Source organism: Beta vulgaris, chromosome 4 (genome assembly GCF_026745355.1).
Source record: "Beta vulgaris subsp. vulgaris cultivar EL10 chromosome 4, EL10.2, whole genome shotgun sequence".
NCBI lineage: Eukaryota > Viridiplantae > Streptophyta > Magnoliopsida > Caryophyllales > Amaranthaceae > Beta > Beta vulgaris.
The window spans coordinates 10020854-10036865 of record NC_079205.1 but is presented as its reverse complement, the minus strand read 5'-3'; the positions used below and the strand labels follow the sequence as shown (position 1 = coordinate 10036865).

Below are 16012 nucleotides of genomic sequence, written 5' to 3'. Positions count from 1 at the left end.
TACTTAAAAACAAACAAAATAAAGAGAAGTGTAAAGGCTACTGATTAATAATTTAATCACAAATAACTTAACTAGATCAACAATGAAACCAAGCAAATATGTATATAAGTATCCATGGTGAAACAAGTTGACTGCATTTATGTGTGTGCGCATGTGCATGTGTGTACCGCGTATTATAAACTTATAGAAAATAACTTAACTAGATCAACAATGAAACCAGACCAATATGATCCTAAGCCTCCTAGGTGATTCTGTATGGATTCTTCACCATGGATAACACATTACAAAACCATTTTACAGGCGCAAAACTAAAGCAAAAAAATGGAATGTCAAAGATTCATTATGATGCTTGGAAGACATAGTAGATAGTACTGAAAAATTGGAGATACCTTGAACTAAGCAACTACTATCTGAACAAATTGTTGGTAAGAAAGAACCATATGATATACTACTACCTAGTTTCATATATGTCACATGATCCTTCATGAATATACTGGACTAGCAAAAAGTTGACAAAAAATGACCACAGATGCATGATAATACATATCAAATTATCTGACATAAATTTTGATGCACACTTAAGAGGAGTGTAAAGGCTACTAATTAATAATTTAATCACAAAGCAGCTTATTTGTTATTATGACGTCCAAATCAAAAGTTACCGAAACATATTCAAACTCTTCTAGATCCACTAGTAGAATAAACCCCTTTTGCTACTTTACAAATGCTTGGGTTGTTTTAACAACCCGAGCATTTGACAAGTTTTTTGGAAAATTAAAAAGAAAAATTCACAAATGCTCGGGTTTTTAAAAACAACCCGAGCATTTGACTAATTTAATATTTTTTTTTTTGAAAGGAATTTTATACTTGAAGTTGGGACGCAAAGTCTCAACACTATTTCGGTATTTCCCCTCTAATCTCTCTCTTTCCCTCTTCATGAAACTGCTTCTCTTTCTCTCTCTTCCCCTCTTCACTCACTCCTCGAACTGCTTCTTCGAATTCATGTCGAGGTAATTTTTTTCGATTTTTATTGCTGTATTTTCGTTTTTTTTGGTTTCCTAAATTTGGGGATTATTTTAGGGTTTTCTTTGATTCTTTATGTTTTTTTTATTCAAATCTTTATCTCTCACCTCGATTCGCCATACCGGCCACCGTGGTGAGCCAATGTTGTTCCGTCATATACTTCTTGGTTTGTTTTCCCTTTTCTGAATTTTCATCTTCCCAATTTCTTCTATATGTCAACCAAACAAGAATGCTAATGTTGTTTCTATGTCATGGCCGGATGGTCCTGTTTCCTCTGTTAAACTTATCCTTCAGGGCCGAAATCTTGAGGTAAATTTCTTTCCATCTTGAGTTTCTCTTTTTAATTTCTGTGTTTTTTTTTACTGAAATTTCATGTGGGTTTTGTTTATTTGGGTGTTTGGACATCTGGGTCGATTTTAGTTTTGTGATTTATGAAGATACATCATGTAGTGTAATCTTTGAAGTAGTATTTGTTAGAAATCTCGAGTGTGAGATATTCAATTTTATTGGTTATATATCATTTGTTGGGATATTACTAAATTCTAGGAGTATTTTCAGCTACAGGATGCTTATTTGATTATGATTTGAGAGTTGTTATTATCAATCTTTTGCTTAACTATCCAGTATTCTGAATTCAAAATCTCATATTTGCTACTTGATATTGTAATGTGGTTAATTGGGGTGGATGGTATTAGTCATATAGATCCTCAACAATGAAGCTTTCTCGTTTGATGTTATTTTGCTGATCATACTTGTTTCATCAATCTGTGTTCTTATGCTAAGAGAACTCACATGTGAGTTAGGACTAGTTGCTTCACATGTGAGTTGGAAGGTCGGTTGGAAAAGGAGAAAAATTACCTACCTGAGTCTTCTTTTATCTATCGAATTAATGAATACCAGCCAGCCTGAGCTTTCCTAACACTAGCTGTATCCTCTAGGTATTCCTCCCTCGCTGTCACAAGAATTCACCTTTTGTTTTACGTCATTCCCAGATGATTTGACTATAATCTACAATACTCCTGTCCCTAAATAATAGACCATATTTATGTTATGGGTTGTTCCAAATTAACAGGTCACTTTCTTCTGAATTGAATCTTTGAACTCTCCCACATTATAATTTTGCAATATTAACTTAGTTCCTTGAAATTGAACATGTTCTGAGGGATGAATGGGGTAAAGGTTTTTTTTACTGATTTTTATAAACCATCATTTCTCATACAGAATGGATAAAGGGAATACTTAATCGTTCATTACTTCTAATTTTGTCCTTTCTGTATCACCTCCATGAAAACCAAATCAGTCTTCAAACTAAAAAATAACCTAAAAACGGACAAGATCATCTTTAAAGAAGCCAATGGATATCTAAACAGGCTAAGGTCGTGACTTGACTTGTGAGGATATCTCAATTGGAGCTCTTGCCGATTTTTAGGTACCCAACAAGAAGCTACAACTTCCAAGCAACAGAGCTATAAACTCAGACCTAGCTCAAACGACTTAAGATTTTATATTCAACAAAAGATTTTATTATATACTACATGCCTTTGCTAATGGACAGGATATACCCCTATAATGGACAGGATAATGCAAAGGGCTTTGATTGAGTGTTACATCAAGTACGTGAGAAGGCATGACATTGCTTTCTTACCAAGTGCTGCATTAAGAACACAACCTATGGGAGTAATGTGGGTATCTAGAATACAAGGTGTCTTCTTACTATGAATATTTTATCCTTTCAATACCTACAAATACTATTTTTATGGGGAAGCATTGATTGATCACGTGTTGAAGTTGATGAGTAGATGAAAATTTCAGTTTTATTGTCTATGTATGTTTGACACGGAATTTGTGTGTTACAGTTAAGTGACAATGTTCGAAGCCATGTGGAAGAAAAGGTTGGAAAAGCTGTCAAGAACCATAGCCATTTGATGCGGGAGGTTAGTTTGATGCATATGATAAATGCTCTTTCATGGCATGCCGTTCCTCTGTATACATGGAGAACTTGTTCTACACCTAACAGAGAGGAGGAACTGATGCGAGTCCAAACCAAGTGGATTTACTAAAACCTCACATATTCGGTCAAGTAACAGTTATCTAGATAGACGGACACAAAAGATATGAGAATGAATGCAATGTTTTGCTATTTTACTGCATCATATTTTCTGAATATGGAGTACTTTACAACAACTTACTTAATCTTTGAACTTTTCTGTCAGATTCTTCGTACAAAGTACTTTGATATGCCACCTCTTACACTCAACGAAATTAAGAACTTTATTTATTAAGAACTTTTTATGAAATTAACTGTGCATGTTCTTATTGGAGCTTATTTTTCCTTTTTACTTTTATGTAGTTGGGTTGAATTGCTATGAACTATGTGTATGAATTGAGAGCAAATGTTACAGCAAGAGGAAATACGTGAATAATAAACTTTACCCTAATAAGAGATAAAGTTTATGTTAAAATCAGGTAAAAACAGAATATTAGTCTATTTTGGGACGGAGGAAGTAGAATCTTTAAGCAAACCATTACCCTTATTTTCTTTTTTTTCCCTATTGGTAAAGGTCTCTCTTGTACACCATGTTTTAGATTGTGTGCATTGATGTATCATCATGGTTAATGGTACAAGGATGCACCGTCAGAATAGTTTAACAACCTGAATTAGCAAATTGTGTGCCCATATTTGTTCCAGGCACCAAAATATGTCGTGTTCTATGTAGGACCTACGAAGTTCAGACTTGACTACTGGTGTCAGAGTTGGGTATGTGTCGAGGTGTCCAACTTATAGAGTTCTGATTATAATATTCTTTTATCTAAAATGAACACATCTATGCTAGAGTTTGGAGTATGCGGTACTCAAGGAGAAACAAAATAAAATGACATGAAACCTTCTGTATAAAGTCTTCATTTCTTACCAATCTACTCTTTTTTCTTGGTGAACTAGTAAAAATTGTTGATTTCCCTCTCTCGACTGTTAAGATTCTTATGTTTGTGTGATCTTCAGGTTATACAATGTCGGGTTGTTAATTGCTGGGAAAAACAAAGAGGTCTGCTCGTTGAAGCTTTTCATGTTTTTTTTGGTATTTTCCTCTTTCGTTTCTTGCCTTTCACTAGTTTACATTGATAAGTAAGTATAATCATTGATGATGATTTGTCCATAACCTAAATGTTACAGAAATGTTCGTGAAGATTTTCGCTGCAACTACAACATGATCTCTAATTCATAACATGTCTCCTCCCAAAAGATCATCTTGAGCCTCCATGTTTTTCTAATAGATTTTTCTCTATAGAATCTTTCTGATTCTCAGAATTTTTAGTTCCCTTCAACTAGGTTTAAGGATCTCACCAAGAGCTCCAAAACCTTGTCATTTTGTATACTACACTACTCAGAAGTGAAATGATATGTTTGTACCATTAATGTTTTGATTTTTTATTTGTGAAAGTGACAATAATCATTATATCACCTAAGGCAAAGTTTAAAAAGAAACACATTATTCACAGTTCTCCCTCAAAGATTTATAATGTACTTCTATTGTCCTATACAACAAGCATTTTAAGCTCAAAAGCAACTGATGTTGTATCATCTATTCTTGATTTTCTTCCGTTCTTAAAAGAGTTCTGTTTTTGCACTTCTTAGAGACAAATCTGGGGCACCTGTTTCTATCCTTCTGATGGTTTATGAAGCAGCTAGGTGCAATGTTGTTCGGCCACGATGTTCAACAGAGAGCAATGATTCAGGGAGCTTGATGTGGAACATCTTCATGGTAGCAACTTGGCCTCCTTGACATGTCTTGTGAATGGGGTAGGACGCGTCTTCGTTAAGGTAATTAATAGATTTTTTTAAACTTTTTAAAGAAGTAATAGACTCTGTCAACATAAACATTGAATGCAGCATAAGAAAGTGGTGTTAATCCTTCTTCATCTTTAGACTTGATTAGCTCACCTTGATACTTGAGTATTGTTTGTACCATTTATGTGATTCGACAAACAAACAGTCAACAAATTTAAAAGCTTTGAATAACTGTTCTACCATATTAACTCTGAATATGAAATAAAAATTTATTGTTATTATTAGCATTATAAGATAGGTAATATTGGATTGAATCCCAGTGATGATAATATTTAGTAATTCGAGAAAGGAATGGCAAATGCAATAATTGTCATGAAAACATATGGCTCCCTTTGCAATTTGCAAATGGTTTTTGAGGAACTGTGTTTTCCTGCTTGTTTGCTTCCCATCCGATGTGGACACTAGGCATTTCTGAGGGATGTTTTTAAAAAACTTTTTTCTTTATTCTCTTTTAACAGTGTAAATGTTACAGGATAAACTTTTTCACTTAAAATGCATAATCGTGAACTTCATAGATTCAATGACATCGGACAGATGTTCGGACTCATTTTCAGAGCACAAAACAAGGAATTTTTAATTGATCCATGAATAAAGTCCGTTCAATTTGTTTCTCTAGCGCCTTGGAATTGCTAGCATTATCAATTATTATTTTTAAAACCATTCATGTATTAGAATTATGTTATAAGCATTTGTCTTTTTGTGATGTGTATCGAACTTTTGAATTACGTTTGTATGAAGAAAATTTGAGTTCCAAGTGATTGAAAGTACTGTAGAGGAGTGAACTAGACTCTTATAATGTGTATATGTTATATTGTCTTAAGCCTTGTATTGTAGGCAAGCAGATGTGTCGGACATTCGTTGTAAGTGTTTGCCTCTCTGCATTTTTCGTCTTGTGTCTTCTCTTCACTTGTGCGTAAATTGAACTATTCATGACGAATCTGGGTCATTATGTCAGAGATCTATGGTTGGGTCACAGATTAATAAGTTGGTTTCTGTTTGATTCTAACTTCCTAAAAAAAACAGAATATTGCTATGTTTGGGGGATTAGAATGTTGTAACAATTGACTGTCTGTTCAATTCACCCATCTGTACTTATATTTCTACCCTACCTTTGATTTCTAATGTAGCTTTAGAATTTACTTTTGGGAGAATAATATGTACCTGCTAAAAGCTACTTGTAGTAAGTACTGCTAGAGCTGTACAATTTTTTTTTTAAGAAAAAAAACTATCAAATGCTCCGGTTGTTAAAAAAAACCGAAGCATTTAACAAACAAATGCTTCGGTTTTTTCTAAACAACCGGAGCATTTGACTGTCAAATGCTCCGGTTTTTTAAACAACCGGAGCATTTGAGTTACAAAATGCTCCGGGGAAAACCGGAGCATTTGTAAAATGCTCAAATGCTCGTATGGCATTTGCTACGCGCTAAATACGGAGCATTTAATGGGTTTTCAACCGGAGCATTTGATGTTTTTTCTACTAGTGATCTAACAAAAAGTTGAAGAAAAATTTTCAAACCACCGACTCTAGAGATTATAAGTTGTACTAATTGTCAAATTCATAATCTAAACCCTAATATTTTAAAAATCGCAAAAAAAAAAACTAAAAAATGAAGAACGAAAATACAGTAACTAACTGTCAAATTCTGAAGCATTTATAAGTTTTACTGCAACATCATCATTTTTCTTCTCTCCAGGAAATTTTCGAACTGATTTTCTCCTCATTTTCCTAAAAAAATAAAAACGTAACTTAAGTTAAACATAACATAATCCAAATATGAACAAATTCGGGATGAATATGAAACATAAAGAAGAATCGCACAAAAAATTGCAGATGAACATGAAAGAAAATCAAAATTGAGCATAAAACCCTAGAAAAATTGGGAAAAAACTCAAGTAGAGCAAAATTGAGTTTGGAATCAATGAAATTCTTACCGGAATTTCGATCAATGAAAGATTAACAATGATTGAAAGAGAGAATTGAGAGCGTAAGAATTGAGAGCGTGAAAATCGCCATTTTAGGAGAGAGAAATAGCGTGAGAATTGAAAGCGTGATTGAGAGCGTGATTGAGAGCTGAGGAACAAGAGAGAGAAAATCAGGTAGGAGGAAAAAAAAAGGGCACGCAATGTGGCTAAATCATGGCCATCTAATTTTTTCTTCTAAATCTAATGGCTAATATTGCTTGTTTTCAGTTTTCAGCCTAAGAGTGGTTTTTACAAGATCCTATTCCTATATATATATATATATATATATATATATATATATACGGGCCGGATCCGCTGAAAACCAAGACAAAGCTGAAAACTGAAAACTTGAGATCTGGACCGTTGGATCAAACAAACCAAGATCGCGTGGCTGATATTTCTTGTTGTTAGTTTCTTTCACAATACTGAAACTTAGGTCTTTTTTCTTTTCAAGAGCACAAGCACGCTTCTCTCTCTCCCTTTCTTTCTCCCTGAATCTCTCATGAAATTTGGATCTGCCGCAAGAAAAATCTAAGATTTATGATTCAAAGTCATCCGATTCAATTTAATCGAGATTAAAAGGAGTTATTTCACTTGCTAGCTTCAATTTCAGTTTTCGAAATCCCTAGCTATCGAAATCCCTAATTTTTCGATTGCTCTTAATTTCGAAATCTGTAATTGATTGAAAATTGTTGAAGATTTGAGTCTATTGATCTAGACTAAGACGGAAAAAAAGGTATTTTCGATTTGTACTGGTGTCTGAATATTTGTTCAAATTATTAACATTCGTGGATTATTTTTGTTGATTTTCGGGGATTGGTTTTTTGCTTTTTGTGGATTAATTTGAGTAGTTCGATTTCCTATAATTTCGAATCAAGCTTAGATTTCGATTTTTCGATGATTATTAGGCTCAATATATGGCTATGGGTTTTAGAGAGAGAGTGAGTAAGAGGAAGAAGTAATTGTTGGGATGTTAGGGAAAACATTGAAAGAAAGAAGAAGAGGGACAAGAATAAACTACAGGAAGCCATGGAAAATAAAACTGTTCTCTTCTTAATCTTCTCTCTCTAAAGTTGTTAGCTGGTGTTTTAAATACTTGGTAGTTTGTAAATGATATTGAGTTTGGAGTTGTGGAAGTGGGATATAAAGAGAGGAAGAAAGCAGAGGATGAGATAAGAAGGAAGTTTCTGGTAAAATGAAGGGGGATACAGCTACACACAACGATAACTTTACTTTTCTTAGAGAATTATACTCTTAGCAATTAGCATAGCAGCAGATATTACTATTACTATATTTTAACAGTGGTTGTAGGGAGTAAAATTTGAGAGAGAGGGCCATGCAAAATCTAAATACTAAAATGGAAGAAACAAGACATTCCGTAATGATTATCATGCTTTTTGTTGTTGCTGATTGTGGTCAACTTTGAGAGAATTATTGAATATTCTCTATGATCATAATAATATCTTGTTTCAGATCTAACAATGCACTTTTGAGCAACTCACAATTTTATATATACATTACAAGTAATTAAAAATAAAGTATTATATGGGTAACTTATACATTGATAAGGGTAACTAATAAGATAATTTGAGCAACTAATGTTTTTATATGTACATAACAAGTAAATAATAACACACGTTACATTGACTTGATTACACAAAGGATAACTTATACATTGATAAGGGCAACTAATAAGATAAGTTGAGCAACTAAAGATTTTACATTAACTTGGTTAGATAAAGGATAACTTATAGATAGATAAAGGTAACTAATAAGATAATTTGAGCAACTAACAATTTTATATATACATTACAAGTAATTAAAATACAAAAAGTAAAGTATTATATGGATAATTAAAAAAAAAAAGTAAAATATTATATGAGGAACTATGCAAATTCCTACTAATGTACATTGACTTGGTTCAGTTAAACTTGTTGAAACATGTAATCTTGTAATCCTAGTGGAGTAATCTATTTACTTTTAGATTAACATAAGCATAGTTTGGGATGGCCTATATGATGTTAATAAGACATCACAACTAATCTCCAACGTTGTTTATATTAATGTGCATGTCATATGAAAATGTCATAGACAAGTTCCAATAAGTCTAGATATGTCAAATTTCAGTTTACTAAATTATTATTGATTTATGTTCTTGTTGTTCCAGTAATCTACAATAGAATGGAAGATGAAGAATTTGCTCCAACTCCTTGCATTGATGCAACTCCAACTCCTTGTGTTGATACAACTCCAACTAATGCTACTCAAACTTCTAATGCTCAAACAACAAGATCCACATTCACTCCTCGTCCATGCTACAACCTAGAGGTTCAAAAGAATGGATCCCTTGCTGCCCTCCTGAGTTAAAACCACTGTGGGTATGCCTTTTGATTCTCTAGTTGTTGGTATTGAGTTTTATAAAACTTATGCTCGGTTTTGTGGTTTTGTGGAAAGATTGGCTACTGAGAAAAAAGATAAGGATGGTCATGTTTACTTGAAGTATATTTATTGTAATAAACAAGGATTTAAAGAAGATGGTGAGAGTAAAGCAAAGGTAAACCTATAACAAGCTCTAGTTCTCGTAAAAGAAGTGTAAATCGTGCTGGTTGTCAAGCAAGGATAGGTTTGAGAAAACGTAGTGATGGAAAATTCATGGTATATCTTTTTCATGAATCGCATAACCATGTATTTGCCACTCCCAAAAGCATGCATTTTCTTAAAAATTCTCGAAACTTGACCTTGCTCACAAGAAGTTCATATTTGATAATTCAAGATTGAATGTTGGACCAAACAAATCTTTTAGATTGATAAAAGACATGTAGGAGGATATGAGAATGTAGGGGCGTCATTGGTTGATTTTAAGAACTTCAGTCGAGATGTTAAAGCTTACATACAAGATGTTGATGCCGACATGTTTGTAAATAATTTCAAAGAAAAGGCAACTAGTAGTGGTGGAGGGTTTTTCTTTGACTATTGTGTGGATGAAAATCGACATTTGACTAGAGTTTTTTGGGCGGATGCCATTAGTAGGAAAAACTATTCTCTTTTTGGTGATATGGTATCATTTGATACAACTTTTGATACCAATAAATATTGTATGGTTCTTGCCCCATTTACTGGAGTTGATCATCATGGAAAATGTGTTACTTTTGGTATGGGCCTACTTGCAAAGGAAGATATAGAATCTTTCGTATGGTTGTTTGAATGTTTTTTAAAAGCTATGGGTAATTGTCAACCTACTTGTCTCATTACTGATCAAGATGCAGCAATGAAACAAGCAATTGAAAAAGTTTTCTCTAAGACAATTCATAGACTTTGCATGTGGCATATCATGAAAAAAGTGCCGGTAAAAGTAGGTCCAGATATGTGTAGAACAACGAAGTTTCTTGAGAAACTGAATGCTGTTGTTTGGGATAGAGACCTTGAGCCAGATGAATTTGACAAAGGGTGGAATTCTGTGATGCGTGAATTTGGCTTAGAAGATGATGGGTGGTTTACTGATATGTTTAACATAAGACATATGTGGATCCCTTCTTACTTTCGAAATCTTTTCATGGGTGGTATTTTGAGGTCCACACAGATTTCAGAGTCTGAGAACAACTTTTTCACTTTGTTTACAAATGCAAATCTTCTTCTAGTTGAGTTATGGTTTCGGATAGAATCAGCCATGGATGCTCAAAGACATGCCCAAAACAAACTCAACTCAGATTCTAAGAATTCCATGCCTCGTCTATTACTCCTCTTCCTTTAGAGAAGCATGCATCTCTTGTTTACACACACAATATGTTCTACAAATTTCAGAGGGAGTTTCAAAATGCAATTTTTAATTGTGGGGTTTACAAAGTACAAATAGAGGAAGCTGTTGAGGAGTTTGAAGTTGCAGATAATACAAGGAAGAAAACATATCATGTGACTTTTATTCCTGATTCTCATGATTGTTTTTGCTCTTGTAAGATGTTTGAATCCATGGGAATATTATGTCGGCATGTGCTTTTTGTGATAAAAGGGAAGTTTTTGACTGAAATTCCAGAGCAACATATATTGCATCGGTGGACTAAAGATGCTTCAAAAAAACCCATTTTCGACTTTTGTGAGGACTTTGATGGTATATAAATAAATAAGAGAAAAAAAGTTGTTGGGGATCTTTGGTCGAAATTCTTCTCATGTGTAAGCCTTGTTGAAAATAACACAGACCATCTTGAGTTATTATTGGAAAGGTTATCTGCTTTTGAGGAGGAAATGAAACCTGGAAAAGAAAATGTTGAGCAACAATCTAAAGACAAGCATATTGAGTTGTTCGTTGGTTCTAATATAGTATCAGGTGGTATACTTCCTCCAAACAAGTCTTCAAACAAAGGAAGTGGTACGGGAAAGAGAAAGAAAGTGATCAAGAGATAGCCATTGAAGCAAGCAACAAAAAGGAGAGACTTTGTAGATCATGTGGTCAACTTTCAACTCATGATAGTCGTAATTGTCCTGATAAAAAGAAAAACCTAGAATGAGGTAAGTTTAGAATAATATATTATTTATACATCACTATCAAATGAGAGTTTCTTTTCATTCATTTATTAATAAATTATTTATCACAATTTTTGTTTCTTTTGCAGTTACATGGAGGATTGTGATACATGGTGATGACAAGAATCATGATGATCAAAAGGGGAGCAAGCAGATTTTACATCACACTTTTTGGGGAATTTTTGTTTGGTTTTATAAAGTGTTACCTACAAAAAATAAAGTGTTTGTGTTCAAAGGAGCTGGCAAACATTTAAAAATTATGGATTGTTCTTTTGAAACGATTTCACTTGAAGGATTTTGATGGCTTAAGCACACTCTTGCAGTCTATCTCAAAAATTGTAGGTTTTGTGAAACTATATTCCATGGACACTGCAATTGATATTGTAATTGGAAAGAACTTGATTATTCTGTAAAGTTTGCAAGTTATAACTTTTTCTTCTTAGGTTGGAAAGAACTAGATTTTGTAACTTTTTTTTCTTTTACTATTTGAGGTGACTGGAATCCACCTTTTTGTGTTACCTTTTAGTGCATTCTTTGACTAGGACACTGATTCATTGGTCATTATTATGTAAAAACCCCTATAAACAGTAACTAAAAAGAAGCTAATTGACTTTTGACATGGAGATTTATTGATACTGCTATGTTTTATCTCAGATATGCGCAAACTTTGGCGAATCATATAAACATTTTACTTGGTTGATTTTTGCGTATATATCTTGGGGAATTTTACAACTAAATATGGCTTTTTTTCTGTCAAAAAGTGTCATATTTGTTTCTCCCTTAAGGATTGACAACGCTCACATCCAACTAAAAACAACTTTTTCCGGTTGCGTGGAGTCTTGTTAGCTGCTCTTATAGTCAACCATACATTTACGAGAGAGTATTAATCTTTTTAGTTTGATTTTATGTATTATTTTCAAATATCTTTTTATTTGTACATAACAAGTAAATAATTTCACACGTTACATTGACTTGATTACACAAAAGATAACTTATACATTGATAAGGGTAACTAATAAGATAAGTTGAGCAACTAAAGATTTTTACATTGACTTGGTTAGACAAAGGATAACTTATAGATAGATAACGGTAACTAATAAGATAATTTGAGCAACTAACAATTTTATATATACATTACAAGTAATTAAAATACAAGAAGTATTATATGGATAACTTATACATTGATAAGGGTAACTAATAAGATAAGTTGAGCAACTAAAGATTTTTACATTGACTTGGTTAGACAAAGGATAACTTATAGATAGATAAGGGTAACTAATAAGATAATTTGAGCAACTAACAATTTTAAATATACATTACAAGTAATTAAAATACAAGAAGTAAAGTATTATATGGATAACTTATACATTGATAAGGGTAACTAATAAGATAATTTGAGCAACTAACGATTTTATATGTACATAACAAGTAAATAATAACGATTTTATATACGTTACATTGACTATCTCCTTTCATCTTTATCAAATAAAAAATAATTCTTGGGAGACATTCAATACAAACTTGATCATTAACTTGTTTCAATATCGAAAGTCCATCTCTTACCCATGAAAAGAAGAAAAAAAGCAATTATCCAATTGGCAAGATCACCGAAGTGGGAGGTCAAAAGAAGAAAAAAAGCAATTATCTAGATACACATAGGGAAAGTGCAATTAACACCAAACATTATTTTCTCCAATTAGCCACCAGTCAAGCCACTAGTAACAAACCTTGCAGAGAGTTAGAGACTATATACATAAAACTTCTATCAGAAGTGAAAACTAGAGATTAAAATCCTACAACATTGTCCATAGTCCAAAAGTTCAAGTTCTAAAGATTACTTTTCAACAAAATATGAACAAAAAACTACCCACTTTACTCCTAATTACAAAAAAGTTTACTCATAATCATAAGCAATCTAACTCAATCTCCTTTTCTTGATGATCCTTTTTACTTTTGTCCCACTTCTTTTCTCCAAACCAACCATCTTATGTGCTTTTTCCTTCTCTTGATTCATCCTCTCCTTCTGAGCAACAACAATAGCCTTCTTTCTAGATCTTACCTCAGCAGCCAACACGTCTCTATTTTTGTTAAAATCATCCAACTTAGACAATGTATCATTCCTTGATTCATTCATATCCGACAACACAAGAGTGGCACAAATCTGTGCTCGAAGAAATCGCCTCCCCAAAGCCTTACAACAAGATAAAGAAAAGAAAATCAACCACATAAGAACCGATAAGAAAAAAAATATTTCTACCATGTTATATAAGTAGTACAAATGATATAGTAGAAAAGGAATAAAGAAAATACCTTCATCAAATGCACATTATCAAACTTAGTCCCCTCGTAGAATTGCATGTGATGAATCAGAAAAACACCACAATCATTATTACTCTTACTTGATTTCCAATCAAATTCTTGAACTTCAAATTTATAGTGTGGAACTAACTCTGCATTTGGATGATTTCTTTTTGCAAGAAAATCACCCATTTGATCACACTACATAAAGATAGGACCATATTAGAAATAGATGTCCAACCCATAAATTGTCACTGCTCTTGTACAAATGATATTCATGATCTATAATTGGAGCACACGTTTTTTTATGCACCTATCTATATAAACTAGAAAGTGTTTTTTTTAACTAACCTAATTTCACATTTCAATACATTTGCTCAAACATATTAAACACTGTATATACGTAGCAAAAACAAAATACTATACTATGCATGCTGCTACAAGAGTAACATGCAACTTTGTTGGTTGATCAGGTATCACACATTATAAATGAAGTCTCCTAACACAATAACAAAATCTTGTATTTATCAATTTTTGAGAATAATTATCAAAAATAATTACATATTTTCCTAATCATTATGTGAACCACAAATATTTTTTGTTTGTGACTAAAGAATATGACAAATGACTCTCTTTGCCCCTTTGTTCTTAGTTCACCTCCCTACGAGCTACCTATTCTTAGTCCATCTCTACAAACATGTAAAAATAGCATACACTTACCTCAATCCCTGACTAAGTCTAAAAATATACCCATCCCCTTCTCAAACTCTCACTTCAACTCATAAAAAAGTAATCACAATCAAATGCAAAATATTAACACAGGACATTTTAAACAAAAAATCCAACCAAAACAAGATTACCACTTAACTAACACTAACAGACAAGATTATAAATGAAACCCAAAGTTATAATTTTTCACATGTAACAATCCATCTCAAAGCATGAGCATAGAATAATTTTCCATTTCATCCGGAAAAATAATAAGAGGATGCTGCAAGAATAAAATTAAAAATTACCACATGAAATGAAAGATCTCGAAAAGTTGCAATTTTTTCTTCACCCCAAATTCTATTGTCAAGATACTGGACTTTTTGCTTCAGATGATCGATAACAAATAAAATATAATGGTCCTCATAAAGAACAGGAACATATATCTGCAAAATGAGCAATATATATTACTAACACAAACCATATGTTTTTTTAAAAATATATGGGAGAACACAATTTAAAAAAAAAAAACTTTACCAAATTTGCAACAAAAATATCACAGCCGCTATTGAATGAAGTAACCCATTCTTCCCAACAATTTTGCAAGTCATTGGCATACGAGCTGTTATCCGAATCTCGACAATCAAACAATTTTAATAAACAAAGCTACAAAGCATAAAAGAACAGTTAAATCTAGTTAGAAAAATATTTCTACAATAACAAATTTGAAATCTATGAGATATAAACACTTACGCTATGGCGGACACCAAAGAAAAATTTTCGAACACCTCCACCTTCCAACCTATTTAACTCGTTTAGAAACAATGAGTAACACTCAACAATGCTTGAATATATTTGTTTGCAAGAATCCAACGATAGCATATCTTCTCTTGGTATGATGTGAACCAAACCAAAAGTCACAAGACTCTCCCTACATAATTTTTTTTATACAAAAGATATCAAAAAAAAAATAATATTATTGTAATCAAACTAAAACAATTAAAGATAAAACATGCATATTAAAGAAATAGGGGCAACTTACAAGCTCATAGAGGCAACTAATAAACACAAATATATCTTTAAACTTTGATTAGACAAAGGATAACTTATAGATTGATAAGGGTAACTAATAAGATAATTTAAGCAACTAACGATTTTATATACTTAACTAGTGATTAAAATACAAAAGGTAAACTATTAAGGACATAAGGGTAACTTATAAGCTCATAGAGGCAACAAATAAAGACAAATATATCTTTGAACTTTGAAAACAATAACACAAGTTACCTTGACTTGATTAGACAAAGGATAACTTATAGATTGATAAGGGTAACTAATAAGATAATTTAAGCAACTAACGATTTTATATACTTAACTAGTGATTAAAATACAAAAAGTAAACTATTTAGGACATAAGGGTAACTTATAAGCTTATAGAGGCAACAAATAAACACAAATATATCTTTGAACTTTGAAAACAATAACACAAGTTACCTTGACTTGATTAGACAAAGGATAACTTATAGATTGATAAGGGTAACTAATAAGATAATTTGAGCAACTAACAACTTTATATACTTAACTAGTGATTAGAATACAAAAATTAAACTATTAAGGACATATGGGTAACTTATAAGCTCATTGAGGAAACAATTA

At 32.4% G+C, this 16012-nt stretch overlaps 3 protein-coding genes across 3 annotated transcripts; 2 read left to right on the top strand and 1 right to left on the bottom strand.

The window, feature by feature from the left end:
• The first annotated feature begins 9013 nt into the window (after nucleotides 1-9013).
• LOC130591052 (protein FAR-RED IMPAIRED RESPONSE 1-like) lies at nucleotides 9014-10583 on the top strand. The gene is made up of 3 exons (XM_057393945.1): nucleotides 9014-9140; nucleotides 9232-9386; nucleotides 9636-10583. Exons 1-3 carry the CDS (start codon nucleotides 9014-9016, stop codon nucleotides 10581-10583), a joined length of 1230 nt encoding a protein of 409 aa, XP_057249928.1.
• Nucleotides 10584-10615: 32 nt separating this feature from the next.
• Nucleotides 10616-11230, top strand: LOC125496473 (protein FAR1-RELATED SEQUENCE 1-like). Its single transcript, XM_048641936.2, has 2 exons — nucleotides 10616-10937; nucleotides 11025-11230. The coding sequence occupies exons 1-2, from the start codon at nucleotides 10616-10618 to the stop codon at nucleotides 11228-11230; spliced, it is 528 nt and encodes a 175-aa protein (XP_048497893.2).
• A 1310-nt stretch (nucleotides 11231-12540) lies between these two features.
• Nucleotides 12541-15339, bottom strand: LOC125496330 (uncharacterized). Its single transcript, XM_048641821.2, has 3 exons — nucleotides 14665-15339; nucleotides 13661-13849; nucleotides 12541-13541 (listed from the first exon to the last, which is right to left on the bottom strand). Exons 2-3 carry the CDS (start codon nucleotides 13838-13840, stop codon nucleotides 13266-13268), a joined length of 456 nt encoding a protein of 151 aa, XP_048497778.1. The 5' UTR covers nucleotides 13841-13849; nucleotides 14665-15339; the 3' UTR covers nucleotides 12541-13265.
• Between the last annotated feature and the right edge of the window lie 673 nt (nucleotides 15340-16012).

Excerpts from the sequence above, each read along its gene's own strand:
- LOC130591052 (XM_057393945.1), top strand. The coding sequence starts at position 9,014 with ATGGAAGATGAAGAATTTGCTCCAACTCCTTGCATTGATGCAACTCCA. Across the intron at positions 9,141-9,231 it reads AAGATCCACATTCACTCCTC|TTGTTGGTATTGAGTTTTAT; the intron begins GTCCATGCTACA and ends TTGATTCTCTAG. Across the intron at positions 9,387-9,635 it reads ATGGTGAGAGTAAAGCAAAG|ATTGATAAAAGACATGTAGG; the intron begins GTAAACCTATAA and ends CAAATCTTTTAG.
- LOC125496473 (XM_048641936.2), top strand. The coding sequence starts at position 10,616 with ATGTTCTACAAATTTCAGAGGGAGTTTCAAAATGCAATTTTTAATTGT. Across the intron at positions 10,938-11,024 it reads CTTTTGTGAGGACTTTGATG|ACCATCTTGAGTTATTATTG; the intron begins GTATATAAATAA and ends AAAATAACACAG.
- LOC125496330 (XM_048641821.2), bottom strand. The coding sequence starts at position 13,840 with ATGGGTGATTTTCTTGCAAAAAGAAATCATCCAAATGCAGAGTTAGTT. Across the intron at positions 13,542-13,660 it reads ATAATGTGCATTTGATGAAG|GCTTTGGGGAGGCGATTTCT; the intron begins GTATTTTCTTTA and ends TCTTGTTGTAAG.